The sequence below is a fragment of the Choloepus didactylus genome, chromosome 6 (genome assembly GCF_015220235.1).
Source record: "Choloepus didactylus isolate mChoDid1 chromosome 6, mChoDid1.pri, whole genome shotgun sequence".
Taxonomy (NCBI): Eukaryota; Metazoa; Chordata; class Mammalia; order Pilosa; family Megalonychidae; genus Choloepus; species Choloepus didactylus.
The window spans coordinates 45828287-45849003 of record NC_051312.1 but is presented as its reverse complement, the minus strand read 5'-3'; the positions used below and the strand labels follow the sequence as shown (position 1 = coordinate 45849003).

General features: G+C 45.1%; 1 protein-coding gene and 1 long non-coding RNA gene across 3 annotated transcripts in view; both read right to left on the bottom strand.

Annotated features, from left to right (window-relative positions):
* Positions 1 to 709: 709 nt before the first annotated feature.
* On the bottom strand, positions 710 to 12519 carry LMO2 (LIM domain only 2). Of its 2 annotated transcripts, none has more exons than XM_037839104.1 (4): positions 12298 to 12519; positions 11833 to 12061; positions 6910 to 7125; positions 710 to 2329 (listed from the first exon to the last, which is right to left on the bottom strand). In XM_037839104.1, exons 2-4 carry the CDS (start codon positions 11871 to 11873, stop codon positions 2110 to 2112), a joined length of 477 nt encoding a protein of 158 aa, XP_037695032.1. In that variant the 5' UTR covers positions 11874 to 12061; positions 12298 to 12519; the 3' UTR covers positions 710 to 2109. The 2 variants fall into 2 exon arrangements, with proteins under 2 accessions (XP_037695032.1, XP_037695031.1); XM_037839103.1 differs by having other exon boundaries at positions 12180 to 12301.
* Positions 12520 to 12910: 391 nt separating this feature from the next.
* The window catches only part of LOC119536345, a 93077-nt gene continuing 85270 nt past the window's right edge, over positions 12911 to 20717 (bottom strand). Inside the window, exon 5 of the long non-coding RNA XR_005217386.1 lies at positions 12911 to 13809. This is a non-coding gene — a long non-coding RNA (uncharacterized LOC119536345). The remainder of the gene's footprint in view (positions 13810 to 20717) is intronic.

Genomic DNA, 20717 nt, shown 5'->3' with positions numbered 1-20717 from the left:
GGTACTATATTAGTTATGTCAGTATGATTAAAAATGGTGGTTTGAGTTGTAATTGATCTAGTAGATAATGTGCAAGCCAACTGTTAGCTGAGTGTCAAAAGTATGTAAAAATTGTCCATTTAGGGACAAAGGGAAGACAGAGTTTATCTGCATATGGAAAAATTACTCAGTGATAACATTTGTGTCAAAAATTGACAACTGATAACCCAGAATGCATTATCTTTCTAACTGGAGGATGACTTAGAACAGCAATTCTCAAACTTCAGTTGCACACCAGAATCACATTAGGACTTTTTAGAACACGAATTGCTGGACCCCGCCCCAACTTCCTGATTCAGTAAGTATGAGGGAGGCCCAAGAATCTGCATTCTAACAAGTTGCTAAGTGATACTGATACTGCTGGTTCACAGATCATATTCTGGGAACCACTGATTTTAACAAGTTTCCCCCTCAGGGTAGCACTTCACCACCACCTCAGCAGGAATACAGTGTAATAAGGTTTGTTTTAAATAGGCATCTGAATAAATCTAATTTCTCAACCTCTTTTAGCATTTTACAGATCAAGGGAGCCATCATTTAATTACTTCTCCTCTAGGAGGGGGGAGGGCCTTTAAGATGATTGGCGAGTTTAAGGGACTCTCATAGTTAAATAACCTTAGCATTAGCTGCGTGTTTCTGATGTCTTGATGATTAAACATACAAAGGCTTCTTGCTTTTTGGCAATATTTTTATGAAACAATTGAAAACTGTATCCTTCATCTCGGTTTGTCCCGCACTGGGACATTCTTGGACTAGCGAGCTGAAAGCTGATGGCCAGCAGGTGGTGTTCTGAGTCAGTTCGTGGCCAGAGCCAAGATGGGGTGAAAGGCCAACGCACGGAGTAAGGGGCTGCTTTAAATCCTCAAAGTAAGGTCTTCTTAACCACTTGTCATAAAATACCCGAGACGCACGTCTTAGAAAATCGAAGCGTCAAGCTCAGCATCTTTGCCACATTTCAAACTAGGTAATTACCTCCTCTCCCAAAGGGAACCTGTTATATGTATTTGTGTCCTTTCTAGGTTACAGGTTTCCCAAAGGCAATGGTCTAGCCTTTCAGTCCTTCTGCAGAAGGCTGGAGTGAAACGCACATTTTATAATATCAATTCAATTATTCTACATCCCTCTGAGCTAAGTGATGACTTGTTATGTAATTGTTAGTACTATAGAAATATGACTGCCTCCTATAAACCCCAGCAATAAACAGAACTTTGTATTTGACCCAAAAGGAAATTATTTGTTTACTTCCCCCTTTACAATAGAAAAAGCAGACCATTTTCCTGCCGTTCCAAATTGTAAGTCATTATCAAATAAACCGCTTAGTCTATAATTTTTATTGTTTGCAGGGTCTTTTTTTTTTCACTACACACAACAAATACTTTGATATAATCTAAGATAATAAAATAGTTGAATGATGTTTTTTTTTTTAGATTTACATTTGTATAGAAACAATCTGTGGAACTCCTCACCTCAAAACTAAGGGGTCTAAAAACAGTGATTCATCAACATTGCTTTAAATAATTATTTGGTTAAAAGTTGTGGTTTCCATTCTCAATTGAAACATGTCCCCATGCAGTTTCCCTTGGATCCAAAGCTTAAGGCCTTAGGAAGGTGGCCAAGAAGAAAAAGGTGGCCAGTCTCCTCTCTGTCCTTTCATATGTGGAGGACAGTAATTGGAACAGGATAGTTATAAAAGCCAGTTAGAGAAGAAATCAATTGCACGTCTCTAGTTTGCAAGAGTCAAAGTCATAACAAGTCTTTCTACAACTTATTTGTAGATGTGAAATTGCATCATGATGGCACAGAGCCTGCCCACCCCCCAAATGTTCCCTTCCTTTTCTAAACTTGTCAGTTATTATGGACAAGCTATAGCCATAAATTCTCCCTAAGGGCTAGTCCTTTAGTCACTTATAAATCTCCTCCCTTGCATTATATATCTCTTGGATGCTATGTCTTAGTGCCCAGTGTCTACCATTCCCCAAACTCAACTTCCCAAAGTGCCTAAGAGTGAAGACGCCATGGAGACAGTTTCTTCAATGAAACATCTCCCCAAGGATGCTGGGGGACTCTGGCCTATATCATTCCATTGATCTTAGTCCACTCATAGATGTCCTGTTCGCACACTATGTCGGAGTTGATGAGGAGGTATCTGTCACCCACACAAAAATGCTTCTGACAGGCAGCACATTTGAAACACTCCAGGTGATAAACTTTGTCTTTCACCCTCATGGTCATCTCATAGGCACGGATCCGCTTGTCACAGGATGCACAGAGACCGTCTTGGCCAAAAAGCCTGGGGAAAAAAAAGAAAGTCTAAGAAGACAGTGGCAGAGACAATATTGGGAGAAAGGGCTTGGGGATGGATTCCATCATACAGACTTGGGCTTCCAAGATGTCAGGGAGGTAGAAAGAGTTGGGCCCAGACAGGTGGCTGACTATTGTAGTCTTTTCTAGAAAGGAGAGGGTATCTGGATGAAACTGTAATCAGTGGCATTTGTGTTTAGCATATCTCCTTTTCCGAGCTCTCCCCAGCCTTTGGCAACCACTCACCCCAGCCTCTAGGCTGCTCCAGGCCATTCTCTATGGAAGACACTCAACTGAAGTGATCTGAGATAAGGGGTTAGGATGTACTGTGTATCCCTTCCCAGGAGAACTTTCATTTTAGAAGAACAACTGGAATAAACCCAAAGGGACCCTCTGGGGAGAGTGAATTGACCAGGATTGCAATAAAATGCATCTCTTCCTGAGGCTCCCCAAACTCTACCATATCAACAGTCACTAATTCCACCCATGGGGAGGGCTGGCCCTGAATTTCTCCATAAGCTGCAAAGCCCATTTCCACCTGATTATTCTCTGGGGGCCCCAGCTGCTAGGAGACAGAGGGAGGGGAGTTCGACAGAAAGCACATGGTGCCATTAATCATGCCTCAGAGATGTGGAGGACAAACAGCATCACTCTACATTGAATGGAAGATCTTAATTCAAGGTACCCTCTGCCCCGCTGGCAGGGATCTCTGGGGAAACATCTCTTCTGACATTTAATTCAAGACGCTCCTAAGTCTCAGTTGGTAAGTCACTTATTTCAAGCAATATTTGGTGTGGATGTGGATGATGCAACACTGTAGACCCTACCGCAGTGGCTCTCAAAGTGTGGTCTGGGGACCAGCAGCATCAGCATCCCCGGGAAACTTGTAAGAAATGCAAATTCTCAGGCCCCACCTGCTTGACAAACTCTGGGAGTGAGGCCCAGCAGCCTGTGTTTTAATGAGCACTTCCGGGTGATTCTGATGCAGGCTAAGATTTGATATGCAGCCTGCCAAAGTGGAACAGCACAAGTACTGGAATCAGAACCTGAGTGCCTCTGGTGAGACGTTTGACTTCTCTGAGCTTCCGTGAAAGGGCAGTGATCACACCATCTACCTCACTCAGCTGTTAGAAAGAGCAAATGAAACATGGTAAAGCATCAAGGGTAAAAGGATGTGCCAGCGCTGGTTCTGTTTTAATTCACCTCGGATGCATTCCCAGCTGTGCCAGTCTCTCCACAGGAAGTGATTTTCACACATGGCTGATAACATGGCATGTCTGCAGGTGGTTTCCACTTAATACATATGGGGCAGATTTAGGCAAATGCTCAGTCTCATTGGAAGTTCCTATTAACTTCAGAATAGCAGAGAATCAATTGGTATGTTCAAAAAGGTGATCAGAGATAGGGGCAGTTGACAAATTTTGAAACATTTGGGCAAAACTAATGGAACCAGAAGATGTGGTCTGTGCATAGAGATCTCATTTTTAGAGCCAGGGCCATCGAATTTTCCTCTGACTCCTGCTTTTCATTTGAAGATCTGTGAGTGTTTTCAAAGCACCACCTGGGAGCAAACTCATTACTGGGGGAGAATATTTATCCCAGTGTAGCAGATGGCGGAGCTGTAGGTAACTGCCACGTTGGAGGTCACAGAGTGAAAAGGCAGTTCTGGTTTCCTGACTGTTCAGTAAGTTCAGTTTGGGCTGAGCAAGGATAAATGACTGACAAAACAGTATGCACAAAATCAGCCCAATTGCCTGGGGCGTGTGACCTTTGAAGAAGGAGAGAGTTTATTAAAGGGAATTCAGGGGGTAAATTACAATGCACATCGGGCAACTAATGACAGGCAGGGCAGAGGACTAGGGTTTGGGAGAGAAGTTCAGGTCCTAGCATCACCTCTAAGGTGTCAGGTGGCTCTGAGCAAATGACATCCTCCCCCTGGGCTTCTGTGTCTTAGAGGAAAGCAAAGGAACTGGAAGAGAAGGCTGCTAAGGCCCTGCCAGCTCTACTATTCTGAGATTCTAATAATAGTAAGAATAAACCAGGATTTGACACCTAACTCGAACATCAACCTCTGGCACCAAGAATTGGTGAGGAGATGATGTGGGGTGCAAGATATTTACTAAGGATGTAGGGATCTGGATAAGGCAGAAGGGAAGCTGGGCAGAAAGGGGCAGAGGGAGGTCAAACAAAGGTGCAATCTCAGGCAAAGTCCCTGAGATGGGAGCATTAATCTGACCTCATGGGGACTATGGAGTGTAAGTTATGTCTCTAAGTCGTCCTGACTCCAGGCAGGGTTGTAGGGCTTTCTTACCCCTACAGTGTTAGTGATTGGCTGGAGGTGAGGGGTGGGAGGGGAGAAGCATCCTTCTGGCTTTAACACATACAGGTGCTGACTGTTCAAAGTAAACCCACCAGTGGAGGGGAGAAGTGGGGTGCTGCAGGGATCCAGGGGATCTGGACAGGACACTGACATTAACAGCTACTGTTAGATTCCAAACAAAACAACAGCTGTAGGGTTTAGGCTCTGCATGGGGAGTCCTGTGGATATTTGAGGCTAAATATCTGAAAAGGATTGAACTGGTGAGTCAGTCATACGAAATCTTCATGGGGAGGGGTCTCCCAGGGAGAAGATGGACCGAACCCTCCACACATCCCACTTCATCATTGTTCTCCTTTACCTTTTTCCAAAGACACTGCTGCGTACATTAAGAAGCAAATAAACAAGTCCCTGGTTAAAGGACCATCCCTGAAGCAAAACAATTTCTCTTTCTTCTGTCAAGAGGTGTCACATCTTAAGCCTTCTGATGCCCATTTTAATAACAATAATATAAATATTAAAGGATGGCTGGAGACGCCTGCACCAACCCAGTTAATTAACATGTTGCCTGGAAATGTAGCAGGGAGAAGAATTATTTCATGTCACCAAGACACAAGTTAATTAACGTTGGGTTCTTTCAGACTATTTTTTTTTTCCTCTCCTTTTTAAAACCGGAAAAGATTAACAAGCCCGGGCAGCACTGGTTTTATTCTTGAATGTTATATAAAATTGTAGAGATAGGGAGAAGCCCAGGCTCTTTTGACCTTCCTCTCTCTGCACTTCATTTAATAAGATACAAATGATTTGACAGGGATGTAGTCAGGGAGCCCAATGGGAATCATTTACCCTTCTGCTTTCTGCTCTGACTTGGCAAACTGGTTACCAAGCAAAACCCAGGCTCTATTTATCCCAGTTTTATTTTCTTGTGACTTCAAACAAAAAATGACCAACAATATCATCACAATCATTGAAAAACCTTACTTATTTTCTCTGCAAGGACTTTACCAAGGAATTTAGAAAATAAGAAAGCTTAGAGTATCAGTCCCTGGGTAAACAGAAGAGCTGTGTTCACCCCTGAATTGCCCGCAGTTTTATTTTTAATGCAAAAGACTCTGGGGGCAGGTTTGGGAGGAAGAGCTGGCCTGGCAGCCAAGGGCACCGGAGTCTAAGCACGCTTCCCCTGTTTGGTGGTCCTAATGCATTACAAGCGTGTGTGTGTGCGCGCATGTGTGTCTGTGTGCATGCATGCATTCTCAATGGGCATCTGCCACAGGAAGGTGGCAAAAACCTGACAGCTACACAGCAAAACAGATCTGACAGTGGAGGGCACAGAGTTACCTCCACAGCAGCTACTATGAAACTGGAAATGTTAGAATATTCCAGGCAGAGGCACTCACTGAGTACTTAAAAATTCACACGCCGATAGCATGACCCAAAGCATCAGACATGTCCCTAGCTCCCATCTCACTTGATGTTGACGAGATACCATTTCACCCTTCCAGGCTTCCATCTCCTTGTTCGTTAGGAAAGGATTTAAGGATAATGTCACGAAGGTCAGTTATAACAGCAGCTAACATCTATTTGATACTCGTGTACCAAGCCAAGTACTTTACATATATTATCTCATCTAATCTGCACCACCATCCTGGAAGTAGGTACTGTTGCTACCCCATTTTGCAGATGAAGGAACGGAGGCTTGGGAAGGGAAAAGTAGCTTGCCCAAGTACCCAGAGCTAGAAAGCAATGGAGCCGCCTCTCAATTTACAACTGGCCTTTGCCCTTAGCCAGGTCGAATACTGCCTCCCTGTTGTGTCAATCAAAAGCTTGGGGCTTCATGGAGAGAGTGCGATTTCTATTTTAAAATTTCTTGTCCCCAAATTTGGAGTCACACAAAATATTTATAACCTCTGTGTATGTCTCGAAGCATGAAAATGAATTTCCAAAAGTCCCATCCTCAACTTTACAAAATAAAACGTTCCCGGTTTCCTACTTCCTGCGACGCTCTCCCCAGTCCTATCCCCTTGCCTGCCCCTCAGGAGTAACTGCGATTTTGAATTTTGTGTTTTGCATTCTCTAGCCTTTCAAAAAAAAAACTCATATTTTACCACATAGTAATGTACCCCAGAGAACACGCTTCTCAAACAGGAAGAAATGCCACATGGGGCCCGGCATGGGGCGGCTGAGCCTGGTTCCAGCAGCCTGATGGCTCCGTGGCAGGAGCTGGGGTGGGGGGTGCACTGAAAGCAACGTACCTGAGATAGTCTCTCCGGCAGAGCTTGCGGCCCAGCTTGTAGTAGAGGCGCCGCCCGACCTCTCCCAGCCGGCACCCACACAGGTCGCAGCTGAGGCAATCCTCGTGCCAGTACTGGTCGATGGCCTTCAGGAAGTAGCGGTCCCCGATATTCTGCTGGCAGCCCCCGCATGTCAGCAGGGACGGGGGGATCTGCAGCACCTCGTCCACTGGCTCCCTGGAAAGAAGGCCAAGCATTAGGGACAATCTCACCCGGGTGAGACACGCGGTGGGGGTCAGGAATTGCTCTGAAGCAAACAGGTCCATGGCAGAGCTTACATCACGGGAATTTCCCTCGATGGCCTTTCGGTGACATAAGAAGGGACCAGGCCACAGATCCCTAGGCCAGACAGCAGAGATACCAAGCCAGCCTTGGACCAGACAGGAGAAAGCTCCTGCATCCTAGCAGGAAGCGCAGAGCACCAAGAGGCATCCAAGACAACTGTAGGAGCCACTGCACCCCCACCCACAGCCCAGCACCATTCTTGGCACTTCTGGTCTCCCTTCTTTTCCCCACGGTCCCCTCCTACCTTCCTTCTCTAGCTTCACAATTCTTTTTCCTCCTTCTATACCCACAACCCAAAGGCACTGCTTAATCCCAGAGGAGGCACTTGGGAATAAAAGAGTTGCTTAGCGCTGGAGCAGTCAACTACCCAGAGTGCTAAAAATCTGCAGATTTCCTATTGAATCTGCATGCCATCTTTACTCTGTGCCCTTCTCAACTACACAAAAGCAGGAGGTGAGGAAGAAAGAAGAAAGCAACTGAAAATTATTTTAGGTAACTTTCTCTTTCCAATATAAAAATTCCATCAGATATAACAGAATTCCACTTGCTTTATTTTCTACAGAAATTCAGCATCCCATCCTTCTACTGAATGAATATTTGGAGAAAAATCCCAGATGTTAAAGGACACCATCCGCTTTACAGAGGCCATCAAATAGACCTTTCTTTCCTCACAGGAACATTTTTACAAAAGCAAAACTGACTTGGATAAAGTTGAGTTAGTAAAGAAAATGGGGAGAGGGGGCAAAGATTATTTTAAATAGAGTGGAAGGCAATTAAACAGACCGAAATCTCAATCTAGGCAATTCTTTAACCATGAATCTGTGACAATCATGTATTCTCTCATTAAAAAGTCATGTCTCCAAATGCTCCACCACAGGGGAGGCGACCACATGCTGAGTCAGGCCTTCCAGAGAAGGACTCAAGTGTGTTTTGTAAGCCCAGGCACCAATGGGAATGGAACAAAGAATTTCAGGGAAACTCCAGTATATTCTAGAGTCAAATCTAAGCTCCAGACACACCTGAAGATGTGTTGCAACTCTGACACCCTGAATTTCTGTCCAAACATTGTATGCACAGTGCCCCACACTTCGGATACAGTTGTTCATGAGAATTTTTCCCGTTTCCAAGATCATTTAACATAGCTTGAATGCATAAGACAGCTCTATTTTTAAATAACATACAAACATTTGAGCATTGTATTTCTTGCATCCCTTCTTGTGAGTGCTAGATTTTTTTTCTATTTTAGTAGGATTTTGTTTTGAAATTTTGCTTTCATATGAACACTCAGCAGAAAAGTACTTCTTGCCAGTTGTCTATTAACAGAAACCTTTGGCTTGTAGTTTTAAAGATTAACCCTCAGAGTTCTCTTCATAACTGCCTTGACATTTTGGGTTGTTCTGTTCTGTTAATTTTCTTTTGCTTTTTTGTGTTTTTTTGTTTGTTTTTACTTTTGCATTTAAGACCATTAAATGTGATTTTGTTTTGCTCGGAAAAAAAAAGTCATGTCTTCTATCCATTCTATTTAACTGGAATCTGAATACTTTTGTTTCACATTTTAAAATAAATAACATTTTTTTGTCAAAATAAAATAAAGGGAATGGAAAGAATGATTCCAGCACCAAATGGGACACAGAAAAAGTTTAATACTTGTTGATTTGTAAAAATTAAATTCACTGTTTAGACTTACTCAAACACAAATTTTTTTTTAAATGGACCCGCTTCCAACTGTAATATTCACCAAGGGAGTTTCCCCTGGGTGCCTTGGAGGTATAAATCTGAGTCTCCTAATTCTAGCTGACACTAACTTACCTGGTGACCTGGTGTCCTAATTGGACTGTGACCACAGAGCTCAGCATCCATGGCACTTAGGGACTCTGAGGTTCAGGTAATCAGTGTTTATAAAACCCTTGGACAACCTGTGATGACTGAGGTAAAGAGCACATCTCTATATGAACATTTAAGAGATGCTAAAACCCAGCTCACACTCTGTAGATAGAGAGGGTAAAGGGCCATATAAGGACACTTTATGAGATTATCTCCTTTTAGAACAAGGAAAGGTGCAACCCAAGCCAGTTAAGAAAAAAGCAAATCAAGTCCTTAAATAGTTGTAATCATTTACAGGCCTGATTTGCTTTTCTTTACTTTGTTTCTACAGACCATACATAAGGACTTCCATTCTACTTTAGGAAAAATAACTAATATCCCCAGCATTTTCATGTACATCAACTCAGAATTGCATCTCTTCTCTTTCCATGGGCCACGATCCCACTTGGAGCTTTCAAAACGCTCAGAGAACCTCTACCAACTGAATACCCTGGTGCTGACACTGCCAACCAACTGTGAAAGAGGAGAATTTGCACTTAGCTGGAGCAAAACTGCCTGGAATTAAAATGAATTGGTCTTGGGACTCATGGGGAAGAGGTAAGGGCCACCAATTGCATCGTAGAAGAAATCTCCAAGTTCGTGAATTCTAGCTGCCTTTCCATCTAAACATTGTGTTTGCATGAGCCTGGGTAAGTCTCCATCTGCAATATGGAGATGCTGATCATAATGACCCAAGTTGGCTGACTAAGTATGCAGTGAAGCATCTAGCAGGACAGTGGTCCACAGTAGAAATATTAAGCAAAAAAGCTATCATGACAGCCTGAAATGAGATAGAAATGGACAGGATAAGATACTGGCTATGTCTATCCTTCTGTAATGAATCATAATATCATATTATCTACAGAGGACATTCCAAGCAAATGACTGAGTGGAATTCACCTTCATATTAATATTTTATATTTTCCTAGAGCCTATCCTGAATATAATACCTGAATATCACTTCTGCCTTAATTTCTGGGCATAATTTATCACCCTTTACTGAGAAAGAGAAAAAAAATATGCTGGCACCAATTCCTCAACTAGCTTGTCCATCTTTGGTTACTACCTGTCTTCATTGGAAAATACTGAAGTGAAGGATGGAATAGGTTAGCATCCTTCAGCAGGGGCTTGCTGTGTTTTATGAGGCTAGGATGCTTCAATTTTCTAACCTCAGTGAAAAAGCACAAACTTTGAAAAGAGCAAACTTCCTTGGGGGAACTGAAACCTCCAGATTTATCTTTTAATAAAAGGATTAGTGACTAAGTTCTGCTGATCGAAAGGGCATTAGGCACCAATTCATCCAATTCACCCTCTTACTTTATTACTGTGGTCTTGCTGGGCCTCTGGGCTAAGCTGTAATTTTAGATTTGTGAAGAAAGAAAAAAAAAGTGAACAAACCACCCTTCAAACACATTGTTTGCATAGATACATACTTTTAAGTAAAGGAATGTTATTTTTCTCTTGAGAATTTGTTCAGGGAGGCTAGGGGTTTGTTAACACAAACCCAGCTCCTTATAGTACTGGTGTCTTAACCTTTAAGATTGAATAGTGATGTTTATATTCTCACTGGATCATGGTGCTTCCTGAGTTTTATGAGAACATGCTGAGCTTTCATGTTGGTAACTGAGGGTATAACCCAGGTAAATAAACACCATGGAGGGCTGAAATTGGATGGGTGGAGGGAGACTTCAAGTACGAAAGCACAATTCTTTTAAAGCAAGAAAGAAAAGAAAAACAAAAAACAAATGCCTCTTAAAAGCACAAATGGACAAGTCATTAACCAGCTGCTTTGGCCTGTGTAACAAATCCCTTCAAAGGATTAGATGGGGACTTCAAAGGAGTAAAAATTCTCAAAACCAGACAGTTAATGAATCTTAAAAGGGCATTTACGTTGACGGGAAAATATCTTCAACAATCCTTTCTCCCCATGTTATCACCAAAGAATGGGTTGGGGGGTGTAGGTTGGGGATAGGGGAGCATTCCAAGTCAGGAGGAGGCTCAGAAAACAGATGCAGCAAATAGTCTTTAGAGTTCTGGTTCCCCGACCCCAAAACCCACGAGATTCTTCATCGTAGAAAAATTCACCTTTACACAAAATGGTGCACTGACTTTCGAGGTTCACAGACCCCATCAGTGGACCCCAAGGAACATGAACCCAGATTAACTCCGGATTTATCGGCTGTAGTCTCTGGAGGCCAGAGTAAGCTCCGAGGTGGACGCTCGGTTATCCGCTAGCCACCGGCGCTGCTGGCAGCCGCTCCACCTGCGGGCTGGGAGGGGTGCCGTCGGGGACGCCGAAGGCCTCCACTTGGAATGTCCCCCCTTTCCAAGACCAAATGGACAGAGAGAAACGGGGCCGGGAAGGGGCGAAAGGAGCAGAATCAAGCCCTGTACGCTCACCGGACTGCACCTGTGCGCCTCCGAGCTCCCCTTGTGCCTGCTCCGGTGCAAACTTTCCGGCCGGCGGAGGGCTTGGGGAGCGTTCCAGACCGACGGGAGGGGCCCGCGGGGTCCCGGGTCAGAACCCCTCTCCCCCCACCCTGCCCTCGGCCCAACTCCTCTCCCAATGACCTCGGAGACACCAGAGAGTAAGGGGGAGCCCAGCGAAAGGCAGGGGGAGCCAAGGGCATGCTGCAGGCGCGCACCTGAAGCCCCTCGCAGGCGGCCCGCGCCACCCCACCCGGGGCGCGAGGCCATGGACAACGTGGGTGACAGGGACAGGGGCACTACACTTACTCAGACGGGTCCAGGCTCTTCCTCTCGATGGCCGAGGACATTGGGGAGGGAGGTGGCGTGCCGGGTGGCGGAGGCGCTCCCTTTGTGGTGCGGGGCTGGCCAGCTGCCTGGGCTCGGACCCCGTCGGGTGCTCGGGCGCCGCCGCTGCCTCCGCTCTTACGCCTCTTCTGGCTCCGGAGCTCCGGCGGCGAGCTCGCCCCTCCGCGCTCAAGGACAGTCACCGCGCTCCCTTCAAACGCCAAAGAGAGAGAGCGAATCACCGGGCTGCGGGCGCGCCGAGGCGGGGGGCCGGGGCGCGCAGCCTGGCTCCGGGCATCTGCAGCAGCTGCTGCTGCTCAGGACTTAACCTTCCATCCCGGTCCCGCCGCCACCGCCACCGCCCGGTCCCGCTCGCGCGCTGTCGCCAGATCCGCGCCGCCGGCAGGGATCGTGCGCACCCGCCGGGCCGCCCCGCGCCCCTCGCACCTTCCGCCCGGGTCGCAGCGCGCAGCTCGCCGCGGAGGGCAGGGAGGGGGCGGCGGGCTGCGGGCGGGGAGGGGGCAGTGCGTCGCCCCCCGGGCTCCCTCCTTGCCGGGGAAGGTCTATTTTCGCTCAGCTTCCCTCTGTCTCTGGTTTCATTTCCTTTTTCCTGATCACGATTCAAATACAATAGAAGGAAATCACATTTAAAGAGACAGCTGCCCGGCCATCCTCCCCCCCTACTTTCCCCCTCCCCTTTTTTTAAAGGGGGCTCCTGGGGATTAGCAATACAAACAGCAGCAGAGCAGGACTGATTTAGCTTCTTAAAGGGGCCAACGATGGGGACGTGGTGAGTCGCTGGGTGAACACCCCTCTTTGGAGAGGAAGCTGGGCTGCCTATAAATCCTTTAGGACTTCCCCTCCTCCGCGTTGCCCTTATGGTTCAACTAATGCTGAAAGTAACCAGCGGGCAGGTCGAGGAAGAAAGAAAAGAGAAGAATATGAAATAAGCACATACAGAAATGCAAGCGTTCGGAGCGGCTTTCCCGTCCTTCCGGGGTTCGAGGTCCCGGGTCCGCCGACGCTGTGCGCGAGGATGCCCGGGACAGCGCGGCTCTGCTGGCTGCGGGCTTGTGGCTGCGTCCGCACTCCAGAGAGGCAGCTGGAGCTGTGCGAGCAGGGACCGCTCCGGCCGGGCACGCTTGAGCTGTGCCAGGGGCAGCTAATCCCCGAGGGAAAGACGGCTGGGAGGGACCACGGTGGTCGGGGTCTCATCCCCATCTGCCGGCGGCGGAATTCCCTCCCTCAGCATCTTTGATGAAGTGGACTGAGGCGGACTCCTGCGGTTATACACCCCCCTCCCAACTCCCTAAAGTACCAGTAAATACCCTGCACAGCGAAAGTGCTTTTCCAATGATCAAGAGCTTTTCCAATGATCAAGAGCAATAGGGCCTGGGCCAGGGAGAGGGAAAGAAGCCAGACTTGATGTAGGGGTTCGGGTCGCCCCTCCAACCTCGAAGGCAAGTTCTTTTAAGAGTGAAGAATGCAGAAGGGACGAGGAGGAGACTAATAGTTTGCCCTTCTGTAGAGAACAACTTTGGTTCCCCTGAGCCTCAAGCTTGGAAATGTCTGCATTCGGAAATGATGATTAAAGGCCTGTTTGTGCACAATGCCAGTCATGAGTCGTGTAAAAATGAAGCCACCAAGTACGTTCAGAATCCATCGTTTTACAGAAAGCATCTGGATCATGGTCACAGGCAGTTTATTTCCACCTTAAAAGATGGCATTGAAGGGTCCTGAATAGGGTCACCCTGAAGAGTGGAGGTTGAAATCAGAAGTGATGTTTCATTTTCCCCGTTCAGAGCCACATCCTCACTGACTTCACAAGTATAACCAGAATTTACTATTGTCTGCTTCACTCTTGTCATTTTCTCATCAACTTGTCCCAAGGCTTGGGGCTCTAAGGAGCATAATTAAAATCTTTGGGTGTGTGTGCCAAAAGAAGTCCAAGTCCAAAGCCTTCAGTGTATAAAAAGACATTGTCCTGATCAGACCCTTGTTTTTAATTAAGAAAAGAAAACCTCTAAAATCATTAAGCAGGCCTAAACTATGTGATAAATATATAACCTACAATTCTACAATCAGAAATGAAAATAAACATATAGGTTGCAATGAGCGGTTTACCTGGCTTAATCAGTCAATGTGGTTAAATGTGGGGACTTTGGAATTAGACTGCCTGGATTTGATTTAAGCCCTCACTTATCAGCTAGTACAGCCTAGGAAAGTTACTTGATATGAGGAGGCAGTATTGTGTAGTGGCCAAGAGTGAGAAATCTGGAGCAAGAGTGCTGTGTTCCATTTATCAGCTGTGTGAACCTAGGCTAACACAGGAATTTAACTTTCCAGTGGCCTCATCTGTAAAATGGGGACAATAGAACCTATTGCATGGGATGTTGTAAAGATTAAAAGAGTTAACATATGCAAGCATGGTATGTAGACTTGACAACAGGGTGAGGGTTACAATAGAGCCTCCTCATAGGAGTTTTTGAAGATTAAATGATATATCAGATTAAATGCATGGAAAGCACATAGCATATATTAAGTGCTCACAAGTGGCAACTGCTATGTTATGGCAAAAGACTTCATTGAGAGAATTTTTAAAGAGATTGAAATTAAATTTAAAGGAGAAAAGGGGCTTTAAAATAAAAATCTCCCACCCAAATTCAAAACTATTCCCTATTTTTAAAAAGCAAACAGACCAGGGTCTCTTCATCTCATCCCCTACTGCTAATAAACAAAACATACAAGCATTTTCCATTTTAATGTTCATTATCCTCGTGACTAGATGATATATTTGCATCTGCTCACTTTAATTAAATCTGGTAAGTTGCTACCTTCCTTGGATGGGACTCAGATCAGTTGTTAAAATAAATATATCCTTGGATTCCAGAAGGTAATCTCAGAACAGCCAACTTTTTGGCATAAAGTTTCCTTTTAATAATATGCTTCTGCTTTGACCTGAGTGTATAAAGAAAGAGCGATTATTACACATGACTCTGGGTCGCTTTCTTATCTTTCACAACTCTTTGGGGAGAACTTCCTTAGAGAAGGTGAATATTTGAAATGGTATCTGAAGATTTCAATTTCACACACAGTAGTTGTAAGAAATAACTGCCTACCAGTGGGATTTCATTCCTATTCAACGGGCAATTAAGTCGCTCAAATTTGACTTTAGCATTTAGAATCAAGTCTCAAAAATGTGTTTTTGTTATGAATAATTTTTAAGCACTCATGAACTTACTGCATCCTCCCATAGCAACATGCTTTGTACAGAAGAGAAATTCAGTAACTGGGAGGTGATGTGAACATGTAAAATGGTTCTTGAGTGCTGGGGAAATCTGAACTTGATCCCTGCCCAGTTGGTTTTAAATTCAATTCCTTCTCCTTCTCCCCAAGTGCTTGCAAATCTTAAATACCCTCAAATTTAGAAATTTCCAAGTTTTCTTCCTGAATGTGAATGCCAGAAGACTGAATCAATCTGCATGATGAATTTGCATCTGGTGGATCATATTTTCCTGTCGGCATTGTTGATATTTTTTCCTTACAATAGTTACAATTGTTTTCTAGGGAAGAGCATTCTCAAGTGATGAAGGCTGCATCCCTTTGCTAAAATGAACCTCTAATAGAAATGAAAATGCAAATGTCATTGGGAAACTGCCAAGAATGACAATTTACCTACCATCCCCACCCTACCCCCAACAATTAGAAGCCTGTTAGTTGTGACATTCACATATGGGAACAAAAATAAACATTTATCTTAATATGGTTTTAGCTCCCCTACAAAATTCTTTTATATTATTCAATTGTCACAGGCCTACAAACTTGTTTCATAACATTTCAGGGACAGTAGATGGACATGATTTCACAGAATATTGGACCTATTAGTAACCTTAGTGATAAATTAACCAGGTTTCCTATACAGTATAGAAGAGCCCAAAATAAATCTTAAAAAAGAAAAATTCTTATCAGCTGAATTTTAGGAGATTGAGCACATGAGTCAGACTCCAACCTTTCACAATTATTTACTAGGTGTGCAATTTGAGGAAGTTATTTCAACTCTCTGAACCTTGGTTTCTCTATCTGTCAAATGGAAGTAATAATAATGTTCAGCAGGGCTGGGACTAGGGTGAGGCCGCAGAGGGTATCTGTTCACCTCACCAGAGTTTTGAGATGATTCAGTAGAATAATGTGCATTAAAATGCTTTGCACAGTGCCAGTATACAGTAAATGCTCCAAAATGATTGCTCTTATTATTTACCCATCTTTAAGAAGTAGTCACCCCTATATCAGGGAGCAGCAATTTCCCAGCCAATCGAGACATCCACCAGAGAATGCTGAGACCAAGGTTCTACTTAAAAAATCAGAAGCCTTCCTAAAGCATCAGCTGGTCTCAGGTCAGGGAGCCCACAGCTCTCAGCCAGAAATGAAGGGCTGTGCCCATTTAGCCCTGGGGTGGGCTGCTGGGTAGTCTGCTGCTAATTTAACCTGCTTCCCTTACCACACTGCTTGCTTCTGCCACATCCCTGAACCACCTTTTACAACTAAGAAATCAGGCAAAATTAAGTGCTGAAGTGACTTCACCAACACTTCACAATTTCACAGGGAGATCTTAACAGAGTTAAGCTTGTAGCATGTCCCATGTGATTTTCCAGCTTGCTCCTTGGAATTCTTGGGGTTCTAAGCCACCTCCCTAGCTGCATTCACCCACCCCTGCTCTACCTACAGCACCTCCACACTTGTTGACCTTGGGCATGTTATTTAACCTCTCTGTACTTCAGCTTCTGTATCTGCAAAATGGGCATATTCAGAATACCTTTCTCATAGAGCTGTTTTAAGGATTCTGTGAAATAAAAATATCTAAGGCACTTGGAAAGGTACTGGCACATAGTAAACTCCTGTGGAAGATTTTGTTTCTAAAAGAGATGCCAGTTTTTAAATACTTGAAAACCCATTGATACTTTGTACCCTTTGTTTGATGGACAAGGTAAAGAGACATAAAAGCCAACAGCCTCTTCTTCCTCTTCTGCCAACATCAGACCTACCCCCTATCCTTCTGTCTTGGGTCTGGGTCCCTGGACTTATTTGCTGCTCCAATTTCTAGGGTTGTCAAATCCGGGTGAGATGGCTCACTGAGATGGCTCACAAAGAGCAGACTTTGTGCTCTTATTTCTGTTGATGCAATCTGTCGCCTCTCTTTAGCTACTCAGAGGCCACCCACTAGTGTAGCACTGCAGTGCCTGGGACAATGGGACAGCACATTTGAAACCCAAACTCCTCTGTTGTTGCCTGGAGGGTGCTCCACTCTCTGACCCCTGCTACCCCTCTGACTTCTCCATCACATTCCCCTTCTTTCTGCTCAAACTACACTGACCTTCTTTCTATTCCTTCGAACAAATCAGGCAGACTCCGACCTGAGGGCTTGTACATTTGCTCTTTCCTCTGCCTGGGATACTCTTCTTCTAGATCGAGCCAATCATGGCTCACATGTACTTCATTCGGATCTCTGTTCAAATATTTCATCATCAGAAGGGCCTTTTAGGGTCCCACTCATCATCATTCTCCCTCTCCTTACCCTGTTTTATTTTTCTTTGTAGCTCATCACTACTTCTATTTTATTACATATGCATTTGTAGGGTTTTTGAAGGTAGTTTTGTTTTGGCCTTTCTTCCCCACTAGAACATAAACTCCATGAGTGTAGAAAATCTTTCTTATTTGCTCCCAGTTGAGTCTCCAGTGCCGAGAATGTGACTGGCACATGGTAGACCCCCAGTAGATATCTGTTTTGAATAATGAATGTACAAATGGCAGCCCTGCCCCCTGCCTTGGCCAAAGCCTGCCTGCACTAGGCTTTGTGGGTAAAAGTCTGAAGGTCCTTTGTCCTTCCTGAACATCATTTTTGGGAGAAGAATAAGGGTCTAGCTACCATTCAGATTCTGTCCCCAGATTTGGTTTGGAAAGAGACCAGGATCTTGGATTCAGGTTTTATCAGTAGGCGACGAGGCCACTCTTTAAAGCCTGATCCTCCCAGGCAGGACCCCACTCCACTAGGAGACATGGCTGCAGCGAGCCAATGTGTAGAACATAGTCGATCATAAGTTTAGAAGCACAGGCTTTGGAGACAGACAGGCTTATGTTTGAGTCCTGGCTCGTTTAGATAGTGCTGGGCAAATTATTTAAGAGCTCTGAGCTTCAGTTTGTTCATATGGAAAATGGGGATGATAATATCTTCATAACAGGGTTGCAGGAATAAAATGAGATTGTGCATGTAAAATGCTTAGCACGATGATTGGCATGAAATAAGCATACCATGGATGGCAGCTTTTATTAGAATTAATTAAGCAAAGAGAAACACAGATGAGGACAGTCAATCTAAGAAGGCCTTTCTTGGCTGGACATGGGTGGATAACTGGAGTTCTGCCACAGGGAGGGCTCGACCTAAGCAGGTGAGTTCGGCCTCCTCATCTGGGGGGCTCTTGACTATCCTACTCTGACGGCCCCATGGTTCAGGTGGATTAAAGTCACCATCTTCATGCTCAGGAGGCCAACATAAAGAGAGGGCACCAGGAGCGTATGAACACTGGCTCCTCAAGTCAAGGTCCTCTGGTCTGATACCCTGCACCCAAGACAGGCCTTCCTTTGGAGGAGGAGAGAGGGAAAGTCCAGGCTGCTGCTAGGGAAGCTGTGTTTTCCAGCATCCATGACTAGCTGAGGGCACTGAGCCTGGCAGGGAAGGAAATTCTGATTTCCTGATGACCCTTGCCACCACTTTCTGTCTCCATGTCTTCCTAAGCTACAGCCTCAGCAATCTCATCTATAGTTCTCCCTAGAAATGCCTACTGCTCAGATGTCCTTTGGCAAAATCCAAGGAGAGAGCTGCTTGCTTCTCTCCGACAGTTTTCTCTGCTTCCCTTCAGCTGCCGTCATGTACCTTACTGCCAAATGAGCCTACCTGGCATATTGTTTTCTTCACTGTCACCACCTGCTCAAAAATTTGCAGGGGCTCCCAACTGCCTGTGACCATGACTTGCTTAACTTCTGGGGACCTCAATTTTCTCATCTGTACAGAGGGAGGAGATGGACTGGAAAATCTCTATGATTACAGCTGAAGCAAATCAAGTCCAAACTCCCCATGCTTCCATTAAAGGTACGCCATTATCTTGCCCACTCTATCAATCCAACTTTATATCCCACAACCCTAGAGCCAGAACCTCCCATTCAGCTGCTCTTCCTCCCTAATATCAAACACCCTTCTTATGCCCCATTCCCTCTGACGTCTTCCTTTGTTCTATCTGGAATGTTCGTCTGTGTTTCAAAACTTCAGCGCTAGAATAGTGGAGCGGTTAAAAGCAAAGGTTTCATCGATTAATGAACCTGGTTTTTAGTCTCTGTTTCACAATTTACTGTCTGGGTAGTCTTAGGCAAACCTCTAGGCTTTGGTGCTTGCAGTGAAAAACACAGGGATAATGATAAATAAGGACCTAAGAAGATTAATTGTGATAATGCATGCAGTGGACAGAGCACAGTGCCTGGCACGTAATAAGTGCTCAGTAAATGGCAATGATTACTTACTTGCAATTAGTTCAAAATCCTCCCCAGTCCTCTCTGCTCTCCAAATCCTGTTCATCAATCTGGACCCAGCTGAAGCTATGTCTTTACCCTGAAGGTTTCTCTGCCCACTGAAGTTCATAATGAGTGTTCCCTTCCTGAGTTCTCACAGCCTTAGCTTTAGGCCCTGGGTAGGTGCCTAATTAGACAGCCTTGCAGTGCAATCATTTCATATGTGGGCAGCATCTTGTCACCTCAAAAATACCGTAAGTTCTTGGAGAAGAGAGGCCATGATTTGCATCTTCACTATCTCCCACAGCACTGATATAAATCTAGGGACATTTAGAGTCATTCAGAAATTACTTTTGAATTGAAGCCTTCAAATATCACATCCATTGGCATCAATTGCAGGATTAATCGGCCCAGCTCCCAGCTTCACGTTGACCTGTGGAGGGAGAGTCTCTACATCCATGAGGAAGGTCTCCCTATCTGGGATTCCAGAATTGGTACTGGGGATGGCCCATGCATTGTTGGTCACAGACCCTTTAAAAACCTGGTGAAAGCTAAAGATCATTCCCTAGACAAAACCTGTGTGCCCACCTGCATTGTTTTACATATAGTTTGCTACCTTCTCAGCCTCACCTACAGACCTATTCAGCTCATCTGCGGACCTATTTAACAACCCCTGGTGTTATGGCAAAGCCCATCCCAGAGCTCTGAGACAGTCTTCAGGTCACCCAATGGCAATCCCTGCCTGCTTAGTCCCCTGTGAGCAGTGCGGGTCCCTGACTTCCAGATGATCTTTGCAACTATCCACTTGGCTCCAGGGACAGGGGAAAGGGTGCAGTCTATTATTATGTAAAGCCAGATCTTTAAAGGAACCCAACGCTTTATATCTGGCCTCTCCCCTGAGAGTCCCAGAGTGGAAGAGTAGCAGGCTCTGGCTCCATTTTCATGGTGGTGAGGGTGGGAGTGGGGGTGGAGGGCTCTCCTTTAAGTAAGGGGTGGCTTCAGGGCCGCCCGGACTCCTCTCACGCTTCAGGCTATATTACTTCCCATCATATTGCAGAGGGTGCCTTGGGTCATATCTTGCAAAGGAAGAGCTATTAAAAATATTCCATTTGTATTTCCTGCATGGCTCTCCATCTGGAAATATCTTTTATCTGGCAACTTTTGCAAAGTGAACTGAATCTTGAAGGAGGTCCTGGCAGGTTTATGCTGCCTCCTCTATCACTCCAATAAGTCATTTCCATCCTAACCTTCACGAGGGTGGAGTAATCGTGACTTGGTACCAGAAGTAGGCCTGCCTTGGAATGGCAGCA

Bases quoted from the DNA above. Each gene is read 5' to 3' on its own strand.
- LMO2 (XM_037839103.1), bottom strand. The intron at 7,126-11,832 runs GTAAGTGTAGTG...CCTTCTTTCCAG, and splicing joins AAGAGCCTGGACCCGTCTGA to GGAGCCAGTGGACGAGGTGC. The intron at 2,330-6,909 runs GTACGTTGCTTT...TTTTTTCCCCAG, and splicing joins TGCCGGAGAGACTATCTCAG to GCTTTTTGGCCAAGACGGTC.